A 19,359-nucleotide genomic window follows, 5' to 3' on the forward strand; every position below is an offset into this window, starting at 1 on the left:
TTTGCCCAGTAAGTTACAGCTATTTCATGTCTTCTGATTTCTAATGGTTGTTCACCCACTCCAACGTGCAGTGTGGACACTGGTGTAGTTTTAATGGCCCCACAACAAAACCTCAGCGCTTGACACTGAATTTTATCCAAGTTATTTAACAATGTTTTAGCCGCTGAACCATAAAGCAGAACTGAGCTAATGAAGTCTTTATAAAGCTTTTGATGCTGTCCTATCTGCACCCCACGCGCTGCCTTTTAAACATCTTCAAATATCCAAAACCTTTTTACATTTCTCAGTTATTCCCCAATATGTGTTTTCCATGTAAGCCTTTTATCAAACCACATACCTAAATGTTTAAAGCAATCAACCTGCTCCGTCTCATTCCCATACAATTTGAGATTAAACAGCTAATCTACTCTCTGTAAAAATAATCCAAATGCCTCCATCATCAGCAAATAATGATTGATCTATATTATTAAATACCTCGTTAGGGTTCAGGGTTAGCCTAACCCCTGAGCAGCATTGCCCCCCCCCCCCCTGCTGAAGGACCCGTCCCATCCTGGCAACAATCTGTTCCAACTTCTGCGATCCGGCAGAAAGTTCCACATCATCCGGGCAAGGACAGAGACTCAAGAGGAGCTTCTATCCCCAAGCCACCCGAGCCCTAAACCATAACATGAATACACGTGTGCATATAATGTTCTTCTCTCGCCCTTTGCACAGTCGAGGAGCGTGTCAGGATACATTTCACTGCGTGTTGTACTTGTAGAACTGTGCATGTGACAAATAAGGAATCTTGAATGCTAACGCCTACCTTCCTGCCATTTCCAACTTTCCAGCCCCTGAATTTGGACACAGCCATGATAAAAATGCCTCCCCATCATTGACTGGTTCATCTAGAGGCCCTATATTGAGAAACATTCCTTAAACCGGTGTAAACAGATTCCTGGTCAGTGACTGCACCCAGGAGCTTTAGCTCGCCGAGCCTCAGGTGATCTCAGGACGTCACATGAGAGGGTGAGGCCTTGTCTCGCTGTGACTTCATCCCCTTTCCCCAGTGACATAATGACCCACGCCCTTTTTTCCACACCATGGCTCATGTGATGACTCACATGATCAATAGTGTGTCAGTGATCCCTCAGAACCAAAGATATCAGTCATCATATCAGTGGAATAATCTAACGCAGTCAGCCATGACCTTATTCCTGTTTAATAATGTTTTCATTTTGATCTTTGCTCCATAACAGAAATAAAAACAGCTGTGAGGACAAACATGGTGCACTTTATTCACCCTTTATTTTTAATAAGTATTATAGAGATGACGTTCCTCCATCACTGGCACATCTGTATTCTAACCTATTTTTTGACTTTTATTTTTATCAGATTGTGTGAAACTGGCCTGATATCGTTTATAAAGAGATCCAAGAAAAGTCACAGTACCTCCACACTAGATGTAATTCTGCTCCAACACAGCGTTCCCACAGAGGCATCGGCCTTCAAGCCCCGTGAACTACATTTCTGTTGCTGCTGCTTACAAACGTAGAACCTTTTTACAGGCTGCTGCTTTCATCTTCAATCATTTGTGTGCTCCATTTTTAAACGATGAAGCCCCAACAAACGTAAACGGAGCCTGTAAATGAACCATAAAGGTTGTTTTTTTAAACGGACACTGAGCGAGTCTGTTCCTAAAACCCTTAGTAAGAAGTACTTTCACCTGATCTGACGTTAATGTCCCGTACAAAGCCTCCCATGTGTCCGTCCCTGCTTTCCTTTCTATTTCACAAAGAAAAGAAACGATAAATGAAACTCCAGAAGCTCAAAGGTGCTGTAACATCTGCGTGTTCAGTTTATTAACAAAGTCTGGTCCTGGAAGGAGAGTGCTGAAGAAGCACGAGATCATTTTCCACCACAAAACAGAGACAGGACGTGTTGTTTAGTCGTACACTCCCAGTGTTCCTAATATGTGACGATTATCAGCAACAGTCAGACATAAAAACACCAAAGTCAGCTGTACTTCACAGAGATCATCGTCTGTGTGGAGAGACGATGTGCGTACTACTCAGAGAGCTTACAGAGTATTAAAGATCAGAAAAGAGAGAATCTTGTTATTATGTCCTAACATGACAAATGTTTCTGAAATGTGTTTGTCGCATTTCTCTAAAACCACAACATGAAATAAAGAAAACGAGCGTGACTCGCTGCCGAGCCGTGAAAACACACGAACCACATATTGAGCCCCTGTCACTGAGTCCACTGTTGGACAGAAGACAGTACGGACCCGTCAGATCGCTGCAGGTGCAGGAAAGACCGAGAGCTGCAGCGTCCAGATCAAACCATCGCTCAGTCTACTCTAATACAAATGTCCTGTTCAAAATACACAAGGATGTGTCCAGAGTTCACAGCTGATTGCATACTGTATAAGCTGGTGAAGAAGTAGCTAGACCGAACATTTGAGCTCACTGGCAGCTCCACGGGAACGAGTGATCTCGGGTCGTGGACACGTGATGAGGTGTGACCCTGTGCCTCATCTCGAACGAACGAGGACCATAACCAAGGTAACGACTGGTTTAAGATGGTGTCCTGGGTTAATGACCAAGAAAGCTGCACCTTAAGAATAAATCCACAGAATGTTTTAGCAACTAAATCATTTGGTATTCTCAAACTACAGTAAGAACCTTACTCTGTCACACCTGACAGTATTTGGGAAAAGGTTATCATTTTTCCGCTACATCCAGCACCAGCTCTGAAAACCTGCAACAGCGATGCAGACATGCTGCTGCAGGTCAACCTGAAACCACTGCAGGTGAAGAGGACAACATGACCGCCTGGATACTGTCGAACTTTTGCCAGAAACTTTGGTTCCTGGCATTCATTTAAGCTAGCGAAACATGCACAAAGACCGAGGGCACGTTTGATCACCAAGGCAAGCCTCAGCCATGGAGGCCCAAACCCAATGATGATATCGTGCCATCACACATAAAGCAGTACGCTGTAGTGCGCTGTGGTCACCTGCAGGTGGCTCAGATGGTCTCATTCTTGACCCTGTATAAAGCTGAAATGGAGCAAATCAAGCCTGTAACCCTGAAGCCAAACGTTTACCACTGACGGCTCTGTCACAGGTGTGTGCGGCCACAGTTTGTGCTTCTACAAAGAACAAGGTCACCGGCGCTTTTCTAAGGTCGCTTCATAGGAAGACAGATTGGCCACATAGTTATATAATTAATACACAAGTAAGGCTCATTACATTCAAAACTTCCAGAGTGCATACTTTTCATTGCAATACAACATAGGTTTTAATATCTGCATGTTTCATCGCCACGACTGCTGAAGCTAACGTACGGGGAAAGAAAGCACAAACAAGCCCAAACAAAGGGAAACACAGTGGTAGTGTAGTCATGGAAACAACCAACACCAACGAAACCCAGCTAGCTAAACCAACGGCAAACTAAAGCCTGGGGACCAAGGGAAACGAAATTAGATGAAAAGCACGTGTGTGCAGTACAACTGAAGGTGGTCACATGTGCTGCAGACAGAAGACAGACACTGTTTTGTATGAGAAAGTCCAGAGGGCAACACGGAGGCGGCAGGTCAGCCTGGACTCCAGACCTGCCGAAGGTGAAGATGATGAGGTATACGAGCCCGCCGGACCCAGCTCATCCTCACACACACACACAAGCGCACACTTAGTCCATCTTCTCCTTGTGAACCAACTTGGGGGCGTCCACAAAGTCTTGGCCATTAAACAGGATGATAGTGGCTGTAATTGCACTTGCAGCACCCCAGAACATCACATAAGCCAGGGTCTCTGTCCATGTATCACCTGGAAGGCAGACAGCAGACATCTCATCATCATCAGGAACACTTTTAGGCTGTTACTCTGTAAACCAAGCAGCTTCTAACGAGCTGCTTTCACGACACAGCTTTGATCCCTTCGGCCAAGTGTGCGGTTGGATTCTCACCCTGAAATGTTTTGCAGAACAAATTCAAAGCAAAGAATAAGATTATATTAATTATTAACAAATATCAGGAATATTCTTTAAGCTCGCCTTTAAAAGTACGATGCAATTAGTGCAATCTAGAAAAAGAAAGGAGGCAGCGAGAGACTTTATCCAGACAGAAATGGAACCTGAAGCTGCAGAAGTCTGGACCATATTTTACATGAAGACTGTAACTGTTGCTTCAACGTGTAGTTTGGTGACTACTTTTACTAAACAACAGCAACAAAGCTTGTGAAGCTGTTCTGGTTGAACTTAAAAAGATCTGAGATAAAGTTACCAAAATCCTGAAGATGTTCACACGAGGCCTGTTTGATACTCATATTACACAGTGGAGGGCTGACAAACACTTTCCTAAACAAGCACGACGGCTGTCTCTGATGCATAAAACTATTTGATAAGAACTGGATGTTGCACCATCAACATGCATGTTTCAGTGCTGACTGGTTGTGCTTCTTTCCAGTTGTATCGAGACACGTTGGTCCTTTAATACTGACCTATTTAAGCTCAGTATCTCTGATAAATCCACAGGCAGTAAAAAGATGGATGTAGCTAGTGTGACGTCAGCGGAGTATCATTTTGATGGTGAGTGTTTACATTGTTGCAAGCAGCTGTGACTGAGGCTGACACCAGCATGATGATGGTGTCCTTAGATCATTGGACTTTCTGTTTGTCAGGGTGCTGTTTTCCAAAAGAAGTCTTTTTGCAACCACGGGCCAGCTGTGGCTCAGGATGTGGACGACCAATCAGAGCATGAGCAGCTCAATCTCCAGCAGCTTTTGCCTGCATGTCAAAGTATGCTTGGGCATCCATGGGGGTGCCTCAGTGTCAGGTTAGAAGTGAAGGGCTTGTTGTTAAAGTGCTGCGAGTGCTTCAAAACGCCCATGCATTTACCAGAGCACACACACATCACCCCTTGATAGCCATTAAAATAATGCAAGTTTGGGTCAAGCTGCATGATGAGCTGAAAACTACGTCCATCATTTATACCATCTATAGTTAAACCCTGGATTCATCTCTATAGCCTGGGAATTACACCAAGTGCTCAATGAGCTCAGTCACTCACTTCATACTGAATAAAACAAGTGCTTTAGAACTGGACAGTGCTCGTCTGTACCAAACTAAACAGGATTAAGGATCAGCAGTTGTACATACCAGCCATGAGAAGACAGACAATGCACATGGAAAATGCCACCAGCATAATGATGGGCAGCTGCAAAAATAAAAACACGAGTTAGTCACAACGTCCTGCTGCTGGTGACGACAGGACACGGTGCTGATATACTGACTGTGAGGAACTTCCAGTCCTTTTGCACACGAAGCGGAGTGGGTCCGTCCGACTCATCGACGGCAAAGTTACCCAGGAACAGGTCGATGGAGTCCTGAAACCAGCAACAACGCACATGCATAAATCTGAACGTGGCTGCATCACAGCTCATTTCTGCAACAAATAAGCCAAAGCAGAGCCGGTGAATGTGGACCCGGTTGTATTTAAGAAGGCAAGTCTGTCGTTAACCAGTGCCACCCTCCATCCACAGGGGGTGGGGCTATCTCAGCAGTCTCATGGGCGCCGTTACCAGTCTGTCACAGGGCTAACAGATAACCATTCAGACCTATGGGCAACTTAGAGTTACCAGTTAACCTGTCCCCACTAACTGCATGTCTGTGGACTGTGGGAGGAAGCTGGAGAGAACATGCTCCACACAGAAAGACCTGCTGGAGGAACTGAACTCAGGACCATCCTGCTGTGAGGCAACAGTCATTTATGTGTTTCCATAGAGAACGTTCTGCTCGTCTCCTCTGAACTTCGGCTTCAGAGTAGAGATGGACCGATCCGATATTACGTATCGGTATCGGTCTGATACTGACGTAAATGACTGGATCGGATATCGGAGAGAAATAAAAAATGTAATCCGATCCATTAAATATCAAAAAAGCACCTCACAAAACTACACGGCGTAACTCTGCTCATAACCGTATGAGCGTCGTCGCAGCAGTGTGGTCACGTGATAGAGCGGCTGTGTGTTTGTAGCCTCACTACCAAACCGGCATTTCATCTCTGAGGAAGTGATCCCAGAGAGAAGTAAAGCAAGTGTGTAAGTTCATCTCTGAATGTTTGTAAAGCATTCCAGCGTTAAGCTTAACAACCTATATATGGAGCGACTGCCTCTCGCTCTCTCCTGCTGCTACTTCAATCATGAAACTGATCAATGATCAGCTGATCGTCTCTCTTCTTTGTTTTTGCGCCAGAAAGAGGAAACCAGCGGCTGAACAACAGCAGCACGTTTAAGCTTGACTGTTGTTAGAATTTATTTAATATTACTTTCTACACCAGGATCTTTTTCTACACAGCTGACGTAACTGTGCAGGGGCGGATCTAGCAAAGTTTAGCCAGGGGGGCCGATAGGGCATTAACAGGGAAAGGGGGGCACAAAGACATACTTTTCTTTCTTATTCTCATTTACAATGTCGAGCTTTTAATAAATAATTATCTGAATCTGACACCCAAAGTTTTAATCTGATGTAAAATATATAGAAGTCCATTACTGTATATAGTAACTGTTAAGTCTAATATACCCTAGTAAGCTGTAGTACTTTTTCCTTTGGGAACCATCTGTGCAGTCTGCAGTTCTGTTGAAGAAAGATGTTGAATCTGTTTAATTATTCTTGAAAAATAACTGATTTCTGTGCATTTTTTTTTTACATGTGCATTAAATTAAAGTTGATTACATCGATTAAGCATCATGAGGTGGAGGGCGGGGGGTGGTTCCCTATTTTTTTCTTTTTGCTGGGAGTTTGCAGCCCTGTTAGTTAGGTTGTTTAATATTTCTGGTAAGTACTCTTTAAAATACCAGAGTAGGGAGGATGGAGCAGGTTTAAGTTTATTAGATTGATCAGTTTTGCTGAACTATGAAATATTTTGGGTGCAGTGTGTGTTTTTACATACAGGTATAACAGAATAGCTTTAGTGTTGTTGTTTATTTAAACTTGAGTATGAACTTCTACAAAATGCAGCAAGATATTAAAAAACAGTTTTATTGATTTAAAAAAAAAACCAAAAAAAAAACCACTATATCGGATTCATATCGGTATCGGCCGATATCCAAATTTATGATATTGTGTCGGACATAAAAAAGTGGTATCGTGCCATCTCTAAGTTCAGAGTTAGCGATGTCTCAGATGATGCCTTAGACCGTTAATATTCTACACAGAGTCCAAACTTTTTCAGAATCAAGACTCCAATGATCTGTTGTTCTGACACTAAACTTGTTTCTTAAGTGACAAAGTGTGTAATAGCTTTCACACCTGTCTGAATCCATCAGAGAAGTTGTTTTTGTAATAACGGATCATCGAGTTCCAGCCGTCCATCAGCAGCCCCCACCTGGTCCGCTTCCCTGTCCTGAAAGAGATGAACTCTGGTTAAACAGCAGTCATCAGAGCAGCAGAACCAAGGCTGAGTACATGCTAGTCAGTGTGGATGCTACGGTACCTTGTGAAGTCTGTTTTTAAGGCTCCAGTTCCTGCGTACTGTACAGCGCATGCATTGGCATTGTCAGCCCATGCTGGTTAGAGAGCACACACACAAAAACAACATGAGGCTACAGTTTCTACCAATCACACTGCACATGCAGCTGTGCTAACAGAGTATCCTACCGTTCTTGTAGATCTTTTCAAACTCGGCCTGCTCTTCAATGCGCTGCCCCACATTCAGAACCCCCATCCTCTGTGGAGACACAGCAACAACACCTGTGCGACTCTTCTGAAACTGCACCTTCCCAAACTGGCCAAGTCCACCAGCTTATTTCATGTACATACAGTCTGCTCTCTACGCTAAAACCATTACAAACCAACGGGGCAGACGTGCGAGCGTAGCACCGTCCTGCACTGCAGCATTACACCACACAGTACGACTGGCAGCTGTGACCTTAAATACCTGGAGCTGAGACTGCAGCGAGCGGCGAGCCAGCAGGCTCTGGATGACGTTGGTCCTGTCCAGGCAGTCCATGCAGTTACTGCGGAATACGCCTTTCTGCTGGGCCACCGTCTTTCCCTCCGAGTTCACCATGAAGTACCTACACACGCACACGCACGTCATCACAGCGAACTGCTCGACATTAGCAAAGAGCAGCTGCTCATTTTGTTACCCGTATTCCTCTTGCTTGTCAGCAACAGCATCCACTAGGATCTGGAGACGGTCCCACCTCATGTGGCTGCACTCTTTGTGGAAGTCGAAGGCTATGTATCTGTGGACAGGAGTGGGTCACACTGTAGATTATAAAGGAGACAACTGGAGGGCAGACTGCTACAAAACAAAACGAAGACTAAATCTTTGAAAGCTTGTCACAGCACACCGACTGAAAAGTAGGGGTGGGGAAAAAAAAATGATACTGTGTAGTATCGTGATATTTTGTTTGCTAATAATGTATCGATACAGGGACAGCAGAAATTGATATTTTGTTACAAAAAAAAGTTTTTGTGCTCTGACTTCAGAGCATGTTGATCCTTTTTCTGAGCAAGAATCCTGACATTCCTTCACTGTCCAAATGTGTTTAACTTGTTTTTGGCAGCAATAAACATGACAGTTTACTTATTTTAATTTATGTTTTATTTTAATTAAGTTTAAAACTTTTTTATTTAATGTAAAATTATATTTTGTTTTAATTTACTTTCAAATTCTTCAGTTGCTGAATGGGCTGCATAGTTTTCATATTGCATAGTTCAGAATAGCTATAATTGTACCAGATGGTTGCATTCAGTTAAGTTGGACTAGACTGTAATACAAACCGTTCAGTTTGTCAACAATAAAACTGAAATGAGAGAAAGACTGAGTGTGAGACTTTGATATTAGATAAAATTAATATTGATAAAGTTTACCTTTATGTACAGAATCTGAATATCGCAAAATATTTAAAAAAAAAAAAATCTCAATAATGTCGTATCGTGCGTTAAGTATTGTGATAATATCGTATCGTGGGATGTATGGTGATTCCCACCTCTACTGAAAAGGTTTGTAGAACAACTAAAACTGATGCAGCACCAGTGTCGTTAATCAATAAAACAATAGTTTATCAAACACTTTTGATGAGGAAGGTCAAACTGCTGAACCTGGTTGATTAAGCTAACGGCGACTCAGTGACCAGTAAAAACACAGGGTGACACTTACTTGAGCATATCATTATTCATGCCAGACACCATCCTATCAAAGGCCTGCTCCAGTGGCTTCTCTGAGCCCTTCTGATTCACCTGAGCAGGAAGAAGACGAACAGACTGGTCAGACTGGTCTCCTGAGTGCTTCTGTTTACCAGTAAGAGACTAAGGAAAGGAGGACGGCTCACCAGGTTCAGAATCGTTTGCTTCCCATAGATGAGGAGCTGAGAGTCGAAATGCCTCTGGAAGCCGTCCATCTGTACAACATTTCCATTACGTTAGCATAAGATTTCCATTTCACGTGATTGAAACGAACACGTGGATGTGCAGAAAGATCAGCTTACATGATTTGTGGTTTTGCTGATTATAGGTTTGGGTTTGTATCTGAGGTTGGGTCTCTGACTCCAGTAAAAGGGCATCGAGCCTCGTGTCTGGTTGTTTCAAAGAAAAAGAAAAAACGCTGTGAAATACCATCCGTTCTCATCAGCTGGTCCTCAGCAGGGTCGCAGGGGGCGGGACTCTGCCCCAGCCGCCATAGGAGGCAGCACAGAGTGTGACGCAGGGCTAACACATCTAATAAATGATCCTCGATGCAAACAGTAAAAACATCGCTGATATGATGAACCCTGAAACTTACCTGCACAAATGAAGCCTTTGCTCCCTCATACAAAACGATCTGCTCACTCTCCACAAAGTTGGCAGCATGGCCTTCAGAGTCGATGCCTGTGGACACACACACCGTCGGTCAGCAGCCACACTCAGGAGCACCGTCTGCTGCTGCACGGTGCAGCATGGTGATACTGCCACACAGCAGGGCACACAGGGTGCCCTTCATTACTGTCCGCCGCTCAGTACAGACTGTTACACTGGTCACATTAGTTTGAAACAATGAGGTCAGGAGGTATGTGCAAGTAATCCCTATGAGCTCAAGCCCAGGGTTTAGGCTGGACAAAGGTTCCATTCTTCATACTGACAGTTTATAAGGAACAGCCAAGCAGCTAACATTAGACAGAGGATGATGCGCCAGTGCTCAGTACGTGACAAAGAAGGATTAGTTTGAACTGGTTATGCAAAGCCCCTCTAGGTCACCCAGCGAATAAAATGATGGGTGTGAAAATTAGCAGAACAGCTGCTCTTTAAGAAAAGTCTCAGCTCCGAGGCTTTTACCTCTCACGTAGTATCTGACGCCAGCCCGGAAGCAGCTTCTCCTCGATATGAGGATCCACTCAAAGATCTTCCCGTTTATACGGCACGGTTTCATGACGATGACTGAACCGGGTCGGTCAAAGAAAAAAGGCTTCGCTTACGATTTTATGAAGAAAGAAAAAAAAACTTTCACATTCAGTGCAAAGGATACATCCATGGATGACGGGAAGGGCAAACTTGTGAAGCTATGGAGAGACAGTGAAGGTCAGTAATTAAGCACAACAAGTACAAACACATGCATCAGTGTAAGTGAGGCTCAGGTCACCTCGGGCTGCCCAGCCAGCTCCCTCAGCAGGTTCCCGTTCCACACAAACCTCTGATCAGCCTGAAAATAACCACAAGCATCAACACATGACACTGAGGAAGACTTTACACTAATGTTGCATTTAAGTTGGACACAAATGTCAAATTAAGGATGTGCGATTTAAAAATAACTAAAATGCTACTGTGAACACTTGACCGATAAATAAAAACCTCGAGCAATAAATACAGCAAAACACAAAAGATTTTATTTTGAGAAGTATTCTTTCAGCTGCTCCCTTTAGCTCCTCCCATCCCAGCACGCTCCTGTCACTCCACCCTTCACTGCATCCACGAACCTCCTCTGAGGTCTTCCTCTGTTCCTCCTGCCTGGCAGCTGCATCTTCATCCTCCTTCGTCCCATATATCCGCCATCACAGCAGGTTGTAAACCTTCCCTTTCACACACCACCCCGACACCAGACTTCAGCCGCTCCACCCTGCCTGCACCCTGTTCTTCACCTCTCTTGTGCACCACCTGTTACAGTGGATAGTGTCACAGGTATTTAAACTCACCTGCCTTCACTACCACTGCTCCTTGCATGTTCACTCACACACTGTCACGCTCATTTTATCTCCACCTCACCTGCTCGCTCAGAGCAAACGCCACGTCTGCAGAGCTGCGTCTCAGCTTGAAGCTGCACTTACCTCTCTTATTAACCATACCAGAGCCTTCATATTGTCCACTAGACCAGTTCAAAGTCACCTGTCTGTGTTACACTGAGTGCATCGGCTGCTAACAGCTATTAAGACCACATGTTTCACCCTCTCAAGCAGACTCATCTCCTGGAAGTCAGGGCTGGTGTTGGCGAGCCGCTGCAGCGTGTGCGTCAGGTCGAAGTCGGTGCAGAAGTAGAAGCCGTCCGTGGTCAGCACATTGTTCAGCATAGAGAGGAAGGTCTTATTCTCCTGAGACTAGGAAAGGAAAGACGTTTAGATGGCAGGAAAGCTCATGACAGGTCACTTTGCTGCATGTCACAAATTCTACATTGTTAGGCGATTCACCAGCCAAACGCGACAGTCTGTCAGGTACGGACATTTCAGCTCTGTTTTAAAAACAGCACGCACATCTGTCTCTTACAGGTCGGGTCATCGAATCAGGCTCTGCTTTAGCCTGACGGCGTTCGGGGCGCCTCCAGTTTAGCTTTTCTGAATCGCTGCATCACAGCTGGGCTGATGTCAGAGCAAAACTACTTACGGAAACAAAGAGTGTTACTGGCTTACCACCGTCTGTCCCTGTTGCTATTCCTACACTGACTAACAAAGTTTATTGGTGTCGTTTCAGAACACGGTGTCCTATTAAAATGAGCAGACTACGGCGACAGCAGCACGGGCTGCGCTACCAGCCGTGTGTGTGGATTAATCTCACACAGAGCGAGTGAGCACGCACCGAAGAAAAACACAACAAAAGAAACACAGAACATGCTAAATGTTTGCTGCACACGAGCGTACAGCGTATGCTTTTTAATGAGCTTTTCTCTTTTTTCCATAAATGTTTTCTTGCCACAGCACGTTTGAATTTCCTTCGGGATCAGTGATCCATTCTTACCGACCTGTATCTCAGACAGATGCAGCACCGTCTTCTTATAAGAGATCACGTCAAAGTCCGCAGCCTTCCACACAGCGTGGCCCAGAAGGCTGCCGACATTTCTCTTCCTGGTGATGACAACGAGGTACATCCCTGCGGTGGAAGCAGAAGCGTTTTACTGCACAGCTTCAAAGAGCAGCTCGGACAGCAGTGATGCGCGTGTGTGCTACATACCTGCTACCAGGCGGATAGTTCCCATGATGCCACAGATAGGCCTGGTAACTGCAGAGGGAGGAACGTCCTTTTTACCTGTGACAGGAACAAAGGTTTGATTTTATTCCTCTGAATCCTCCGTCTCAGTGTCTGACATGGGCCTGCACACAAGGCTTCAGCTCACTGCAACATATTGTTCGTATTTGTGGACGAGTACACAGAAGGGCCAGCTGCTTTTGTCTGAAGAGAAAACCTCTTCATCACAAAGAAGTGACGGCCATTCGTGAAGCATCAGAGGCCTTTAAATTCACACAGAGTACACCTGTGCTGGATGCTGTACTCGAGTCACCACAACATACAAGTCCAGAGGGGTTCTACAAAGTTGACCTCAACCTTTAGAAGCAGTGTGTGTGTGTCTGTGTGCGCGTGCGTGTGTGTCTGTGTGCGCGTGTGTGTGTGTGTCTGTGTGTCTGTGTGCGCGTGTGTGTGTGTCTGTGTGTCTGTGTGCGCGTGTGTGTGTGTCTGTGTGTCTGTGTGCGCGTGTGTGTGTGTCTGTGTGTGTGTGTCTGTGTGCGCGTGTGTGCGCGTGTGTGCGCGTGTCTGTGTGCGCGTGTGTGCGCGTGTGTGTGTCTGTGTGCGCGTGTCTGTGTGTGCGTGTGTGCGTGTGTGTGTGTGCGTGTGTGTGTGTGCCTGTGTGTATGCGTGTGTCTGTGTGCGTCTGTGTGCGTCTGTGTGCCTGTGTGTCTGTGTGCGCGCGCGCGTGTGTGTCTGTGTGCGCGCGCGCGTGTGTGTCTGTGTGCGCGCGCGTGTGTGTGTCTGTGTGCGCGCGTGTGTGTGTGTCTGTGTGCGCGCGTGTGTGTCTGTCTGTGTGCGCGCGTGTGTGTCTGTGTGCGCGCGTGTGTGTCTGTGTGCGCGCGTGTGTCACAGTAGACGTCTACTTCCTCTGAGGACGGGCTCAGGAGTGTGACTGAGCTTAGCTTGGACAGCAGTCCTGATGTACACATGCATGCACACACAGGGCAGTAAGGCTCACCGTCTAAGCCTCTTATATCCCTGTAACAGTGACATGTAGTTACTGCATGCAGGCTAACACTCTTGAATCGTGTAAATCAGGTTGTAAACATGTATATCATGTGTCAGGACACCCAGTTTGTTATTCTCATACAGTCTGAGAATGTCAGAAAGTTCTTTAGATGTGATTAGCAAACAACGTCCAAACTGAGGCACGTCTCAACGACAGCGTCTTTGGATCATAAGCGATGCTCAGCACTTTCGAACACAGCCTACCTGTGAGGGTCATCTCGTTCGAGACCCTGTCGATTGCCAGCACAGCATCGGCACCCTCATCGCAGGCCTCGATGAAGAACTTCTCAGGGGTCGTGTGCCTGGGAGAGGGAAACGGGAGGAAAGAGGAAATTTTCAGTCGCGCATGAAAATATAGCCAGGAGGTGTTTAGTCAACAATGTCAATTATTCAACAGCATGAACGGTTAATGCTGATTATACTTCAAACAATCACTCAACTACAACCAAAGATCATTGAAATGTCAAAAACGGCCCCTTTGGTCCTTTAGTGCTAGTTTTCTTAGTCACATGTCCCTGGAAACACAATATTTCTGCCGTTGTCAGCTGAGAACAAACAACTTGTCTGACGTCATCTTTCACTCTACAAAGCTCCGCTGCTCGTTTTCTGTGACGGACACTTTCCTTGTCTTTAATTAAATAATGACAAACACGTTGGCAGAGGAACTCCAGCCATCTTCCTCTTAAACAAAAGCTCAACTGATACCAAAACCTACGATGCCAGGAGCACGATGTTGTGATAAACCAGTATTAAATACAAATATCAAAACTAAAGATTGATTTCATGCTGTGTATTAGGAAATGTTTCAGTGAACTTTCTAAATTGAGGCTTTTATTTAAAGCGCAGACTGTCAGAACCCACACTCTGTACGATGGAAATCTGAGAGAAGAGCACATCTGCAGTCATGTTTGCTTTGTGACCCCAGGTAGCCTCCAGAGCAGCACACAGGTTCAGACTGGACGCTGCTCCGGTTTGTTCTGAGGACAGAACAGGCCACGGTTTAAACACAGCATCTACACCTACGCACATTTAACAAAGTTTCAGGGTCACTTAATGCTGCCATAAGCAGAGATATGCTTTGTGACTGACAGTCAGTGTAAAACCAAGAACAAAGAGAAGAGACCGAATAAGGTCCCACAGCCAGGAGCCGCAGCGTGGACAACAGGCAAGTGTGAATCAGGACATGTTTGATCTGTAGTCCTTGAAAACTATGCCATCAGAAGCACAATAAGACACACACACAATAATCAGGTGGTGAACGTGACCCCCATGGTGGAAAACACAGAAAATAGACAGAGTTTAACTGTGGGGGGGTGAACTCTGACCCCCCACCACAGTGTGGACCAAACAGGAAACGAGTTTTCAAACAGACGGTTTTGTTCTGAGGCAACTTTTTCATTTGTCAGTGTTAGAATGAGCAGTCGTGCGATGAGTAACACATGACTGCAGACTGGTCTAAATCACACTTCCAGGCCCGCAGTGCTGGGATGCATCAGGTTAAGGTGCACCCAGCAACTCTTTGTACACAGAGGCACTCCAGGGTTAAATGAAAAACTGGCATTATTGTCAATAACTGGACAATTATGTACAAATTACCGAGAAATGTTAGGTCTTTACTTTATTTGAAAAGATGCTTTGTCAAAGTTTTTGTTTGTTTTGCATTTCCCCAGTTAGATTATGCCAGTGCTCACTGTACTGGCCCAAACTCAGAGGGTCCATTTGTCTAACATGTGTGACGTACTACAGAGCTGTGCCTCATTACCTGCTCCGTGTTGGGAAAGGCTGAGGAACACCCAACACCTTCACTCGTGTAAGTAAAACACGCTGCAGGCAGAGGCAGGACCGGTAGGGCTGGGTACTTGAAATAAAGGGCTTGATCGAGGGTGTGCCGGGGCTGAGCTGTCAGCTGCCGCACGGCTAACGTCACATGTCCGCGGTTATCAGTGTTAGGCTCACTTACAGCTGAGTGACATTCACAAGTAAATATAAACCCTGCACGTCTAAAAACGCGTCGAGGAGCTGCCAGCCGTGGAGTGCCACTAAAGCCGGAGGGAGCAGCTGTGCAGCAGCTCGTTGGGTGAATGAAGCCTCCCTGAATACCAAAGGCGCCCGTCGGCGCTCTCACCCACACTCGCTGCTGCCGGCTCCACACAGCGACACTGGCTAAGTGTTCATTATGAATGAGAGTGGAGAGAAACCTGGCTGGTTCCTGCTCCGCCGGCCGAGCCTGTCAGCAAACTTCAGCCGCTGTGTCATCTACCCCACCAGCACCGCTGAGCCCCCGCAGCTGCTTCACCTCTCACGGACAGCCACTCGTCTTATGTGTCTTTAACCGGAGCTGTGAGCAGAAAAGCCGCAGACAGAAACACTACGCTGTTCCGTATGAACACTACTTACAAATTGTATCTCTCGTAGCAAGTCGCCATCTTCGCTCCTTCTACCCGACCTCAGTGACGACAGCAATGCGAGGACCTGCAGGCGTTGCCAGATACGAGGTGTAAAACACAGAGCAGGCGCGGGGCCTGAAGTGCACGTTTTTCCCGCCAAACCCAGCGAACCTGGCACCCTGAGACAGACGTGGTGATGGGTGGTACTTGTAGTTTAATCCGGTTCGGTCGCTGCAACTGTCACTGGCTGTGTGAACAATAGCCGCACGTCACATGGTTAAGGGTTAGTGGGACTTTTACACCTGAGTCTTTTTCTTCTTCGGTAAAAGTCTGCATTATGGACTACATGAATAACTTGTTTCTACTTCACGGTTTAGATTTAAGTGCACCCAGCGTGGACTAACCCACCCAGCGTGGACTAACCCACCCATCGTGATTATTTATTTGTTCGTTTTTAAGTTTATTTATTGTGTGTGTGTGTGTGTGTGTGTGTGTGTGTGTGTGTGTGTGTGTGAGAGAGAGAGAGAGAGAGAGAGAGATTTGGTGTATTGTTTTAATCTCGTTGCTCTCTTGTGTATGGTATTTTAAATATATCGTATCTGTGTATCATAGCTTGTTTGCACAAACTGACAGCGTTATGAAGTGTTCACATTTTCTTTGGAGCCTGACTTCCAAACAGGCATTATTCAGGCCGAAACGGGCATTTTTCGGGCCACCAAAAGTCCGGTAGCGGTGAAGGACCCGGATATATAAGCCCTGGGCGCGCTCGTGCTCAGCCTTTGGGTTCTGGCTGTGGAAGGAGGAGGAGCTGATCTTCAAGGCTTTAGCATTTAGACAGATTAACCTCTGAATTGATAATGGAGGGTTTATTCGGAGAGCTCTGTGGTCAGTCATGCTGCAGAGCGCGAGGGACGAGCGGCACGCGATCCGCGGGTCAGGTGCCCAGCACGTGGCCAGGAGCCTGGCCTCGTTGCGGTCCTGTTCGTTTCTGTGCAGAAAAAGTGGGGTTAGGGTAGTGAATCTGCAGAGTCTACCTCCGGAGAAGCTGTTAGGGGAAGAGTGTGAGTATTACATCAAAGGTTCTGTTTTCAGTGTCGATTTTAATTTAAATTATTAGTAGGAACGAGTAATCTTCTATTATTAATCAGATACTTTACCGTAGTTTTAGGCTATGCTGGAGTAAAGCCTTATAATCGGGCAGTATTAAAATGCTAAATTGTCCAGCTAACAGCTCATGTCCGCATCGACACAACGTGGTGCGCAGCAGGTGAAATACGCGTTTTTTCCATCTAAATTGTAATCAGTGCAAATATGTAGCAGTTAACTGGGGTAAGGTAATACCATTTTACAAAGCAAGCAAATTAGAGCAGTACATAGCAATTCTGCTGGTGAGATGCGGTTACCTGCCCTAGCACAGTGAAGCTGGTATATTTAAAAATGTATTAAAGCCTTGGAAATAAATATCGTAGGGCTCTAAGGCCTCGCTGTGAAGTAGATCTTTCTGAAGATGGACTATGGCTCTAGAACGTTTACCATATAAAAACTAAACTGACTGGAAATTGCATCCTCTGCTTTCCAGAAAGCTGCAAAGAGCAGATGCAGAACAGTGTGGAGTCTGCAGCTGCGAGCTGATGGTGAGTGTTAGAAAGATCCTCTAATGTGATGGAGGAAGTAGTATGCTGATATGATGATTCATAAGACTAGAGTCTCTGAATACACAATGAAGCTCTTTCACAGTGCACTGAACAGCATTTTACTTCTTAACATGTGAATGCTACAATCAGAGTTAGTTCTAAAACTCTCCTTTGTACTCTGCAGGCACCTCAGCATGGTTTTATCTGCTGGACATGGCTCTTCTGGGTAAGCCTGGACTCTAAACATTGTTCTGTGCCTTAATGTGGGATGATGATTGCATAGACTAGAGTCTCTGAGAAGCATGAAGTTGTTTTCACAGTGCACTGACCACAAAACCCACAGCAGCCCATTTACTGCACATTACAGACATTAAATCATGGCTGGGCTTTCTTCAGGTCTGTCCAACAAAGAACACTTAAAGCTTGTGTTTCATTGCTTTGAGTAAAGGTAGTCATACTCAAGTATGCACTTGGTTAACCGTCTCTGAACTTTAGCACATGTAAAACATAAAAACATATTTACCATTTTAATACTTCAGATGTTTGAAACAAGTGTCCCAGTCATCTGGGACCTTACTGATAGTTTCTCACAGGGAGAAGTTGTACAGTCATGTAACAAGTCTGAAGTGTTTGCAGTAAATGGGTAAAGCATCCATACACATGGTTTCCCTGAATGTGTTCACTGGTATAAGTCAGGTGCTAATAGTGCTTTCTTTTGTCTTGTAGCTCGTCTGCACACAGCTGCTCTCTCCATGTCTGTAAGTAAGCAATGTGTTCATTTTGGGTCACCTGTGACCATACTTCATCATGAGCAGATTATACTAAGATATCGCAGCTAAGCCTGTGTATTCAAATGATCCAAGCTTGTTGAAATGGAGCTGCTGTTTCCTGAGTCTGGTCGATGATGATTCAGTTATTCGGTTCTACTGATGTTAACTGAAGTCTACTCGCAGCGCACTGAGACACTCAGACTGGAGCGCTTCCTGAATATATGGATGAGAAAGAGCTTGTGATTTCATCACTGTTATCTTGTCAGGCATGACTGTAGCAGCCCCAGCTGGATGACCTTCATGAAGAGAAAGCAGGTTGGTGTGAGTAGGTGGATTATTCAAATGATCATTGCTGCAGTATGAGATGCAGTGTGTGTGCTGTAAGTTGGAGATGTACTACACTCTGTGACAATGAGTTCCCCCACCCCCTTACATGTCTCACTCATTTTTGTCCTTTGACAGGTGTAACTGCAGAGGTGGCACTCCCAACACTGAAGAGCCTCGTCTGTCATCTGATGGAAGCATCAAGCTGGAGCAGTGCACGTCTTCCATTGCTTTAAGCAACGTGTCTTCATCTGTGTGAATGTTGAATGTGGTTTTTGTTTTGTTTTTAAACCACTGTATTTAAGGACAATAAAGGTTGACCACACAGGACCAATGGCTATTTTCTTCAGTGGGTTGATCACAGTAAACTCAGAGCAATGTGCTTTGGAAGCTAATATCAGTGGGTGACAGTTTTGCCATAAGTTCTTCTCATGCACTGATCAGATGGTTGTAACTATAATCCCCAAGCAGCTTTTGGGTTTACTGTCTTACACATCAGTGCAACATTTTACTTGTATAAATGTGTGAAACCTTACTGATGGGTGACTGAATGCTGTATTAAAGTGCTGCACATGGCTAAACTGGAATTAAATGTTAGTGATGTGGCAAAATTATCCAACATCATTAAACGATCTCATGCAAAGGAATAAAAGGCTGAGCTGAAAGCGGCTTGGTCACGTATTTCTACGCTGAACTGATATAAAATCGGGTGTGTCCAGAACCTGAGAAATTGTGTAGTTTGATAGGTTTTACAAACATCTGCCTCCGTGAAATTGACTGA

At 45.3% G+C, this 19,359-nt stretch overlaps 1 protein-coding gene, 1 long non-coding RNA gene and 1 other non-coding gene across 3 annotated transcripts; 2 read left to right on the plus strand and 1 right to left on the minus strand.

Moving 5' to 3' along the window:
- Positions 1-1,761: 1,761 nt before the first annotated feature.
- On the minus strand, positions 1,762-15,929 carry sacm1la (SAC1 like phosphatidylinositide phosphatase a). Its single transcript, XM_085377963.1, has 20 exons — positions 15,861-15,929; positions 13,668-13,765; positions 12,402-12,476; positions 12,193-12,320; positions 11,405-11,554; positions 10,606-10,665; positions 10,492-10,525; positions 10,302-10,403; positions 9,772-9,857; positions 9,479-9,565; positions 9,323-9,391; positions 9,151-9,230; positions 8,132-8,230; positions 7,921-8,059; positions 7,641-7,710; positions 7,477-7,549; positions 7,293-7,386; positions 5,276-5,368; positions 5,142-5,199; positions 1,762-3,811 (listed from the first exon to the last, which is right to left on the minus strand). Exons 1-20 carry the CDS (start codon positions 15,887-15,889, stop codon positions 3,675-3,677), a joined length of 1,761 nt encoding a protein of 586 aa, XP_085234089.1. The 5' UTR covers positions 15,890-15,929; the 3' UTR covers positions 1,762-3,674.
- A 713-nt stretch (positions 15,930-16,642) lies between these two features.
- LOC146614116 (uncharacterized) lies at positions 16,643-18,902 on the plus strand. Its single transcript, XR_014907057.1, has 6 exons — positions 16,643-16,911; positions 17,430-17,484; positions 17,669-17,710; positions 18,211-18,242; positions 18,521-18,569; positions 18,717-18,902. It is a non-coding gene; the product is annotated as an uncharacterized LOC146614116 (long non-coding RNA).
- Positions 17,749-17,815, plus strand: LOC146614117 (small nucleolar RNA SNORD52). The gene has a single exon (XR_014907083.1). It is a non-coding gene; the product is annotated as a small nucleolar RNA SNORD52 (small nucleolar RNA).
- Positions 18,903-19,359: the final 457 nt, after the last annotated feature.

The sequence above is a fragment of the Diplotaxodon limnothrissa genome, linkage group LG18 (assembly GCF_057381915.1).
Source record: "Diplotaxodon limnothrissa isolate DT_005_m linkage group LG18, D_limnothrissa_male_GT1.1, whole genome shotgun sequence".
In the NCBI taxonomy this organism is placed as follows: domain Eukaryota; kingdom Metazoa; phylum Chordata; class Actinopteri; order Cichliformes; family Cichlidae; genus Diplotaxodon; species Diplotaxodon limnothrissa.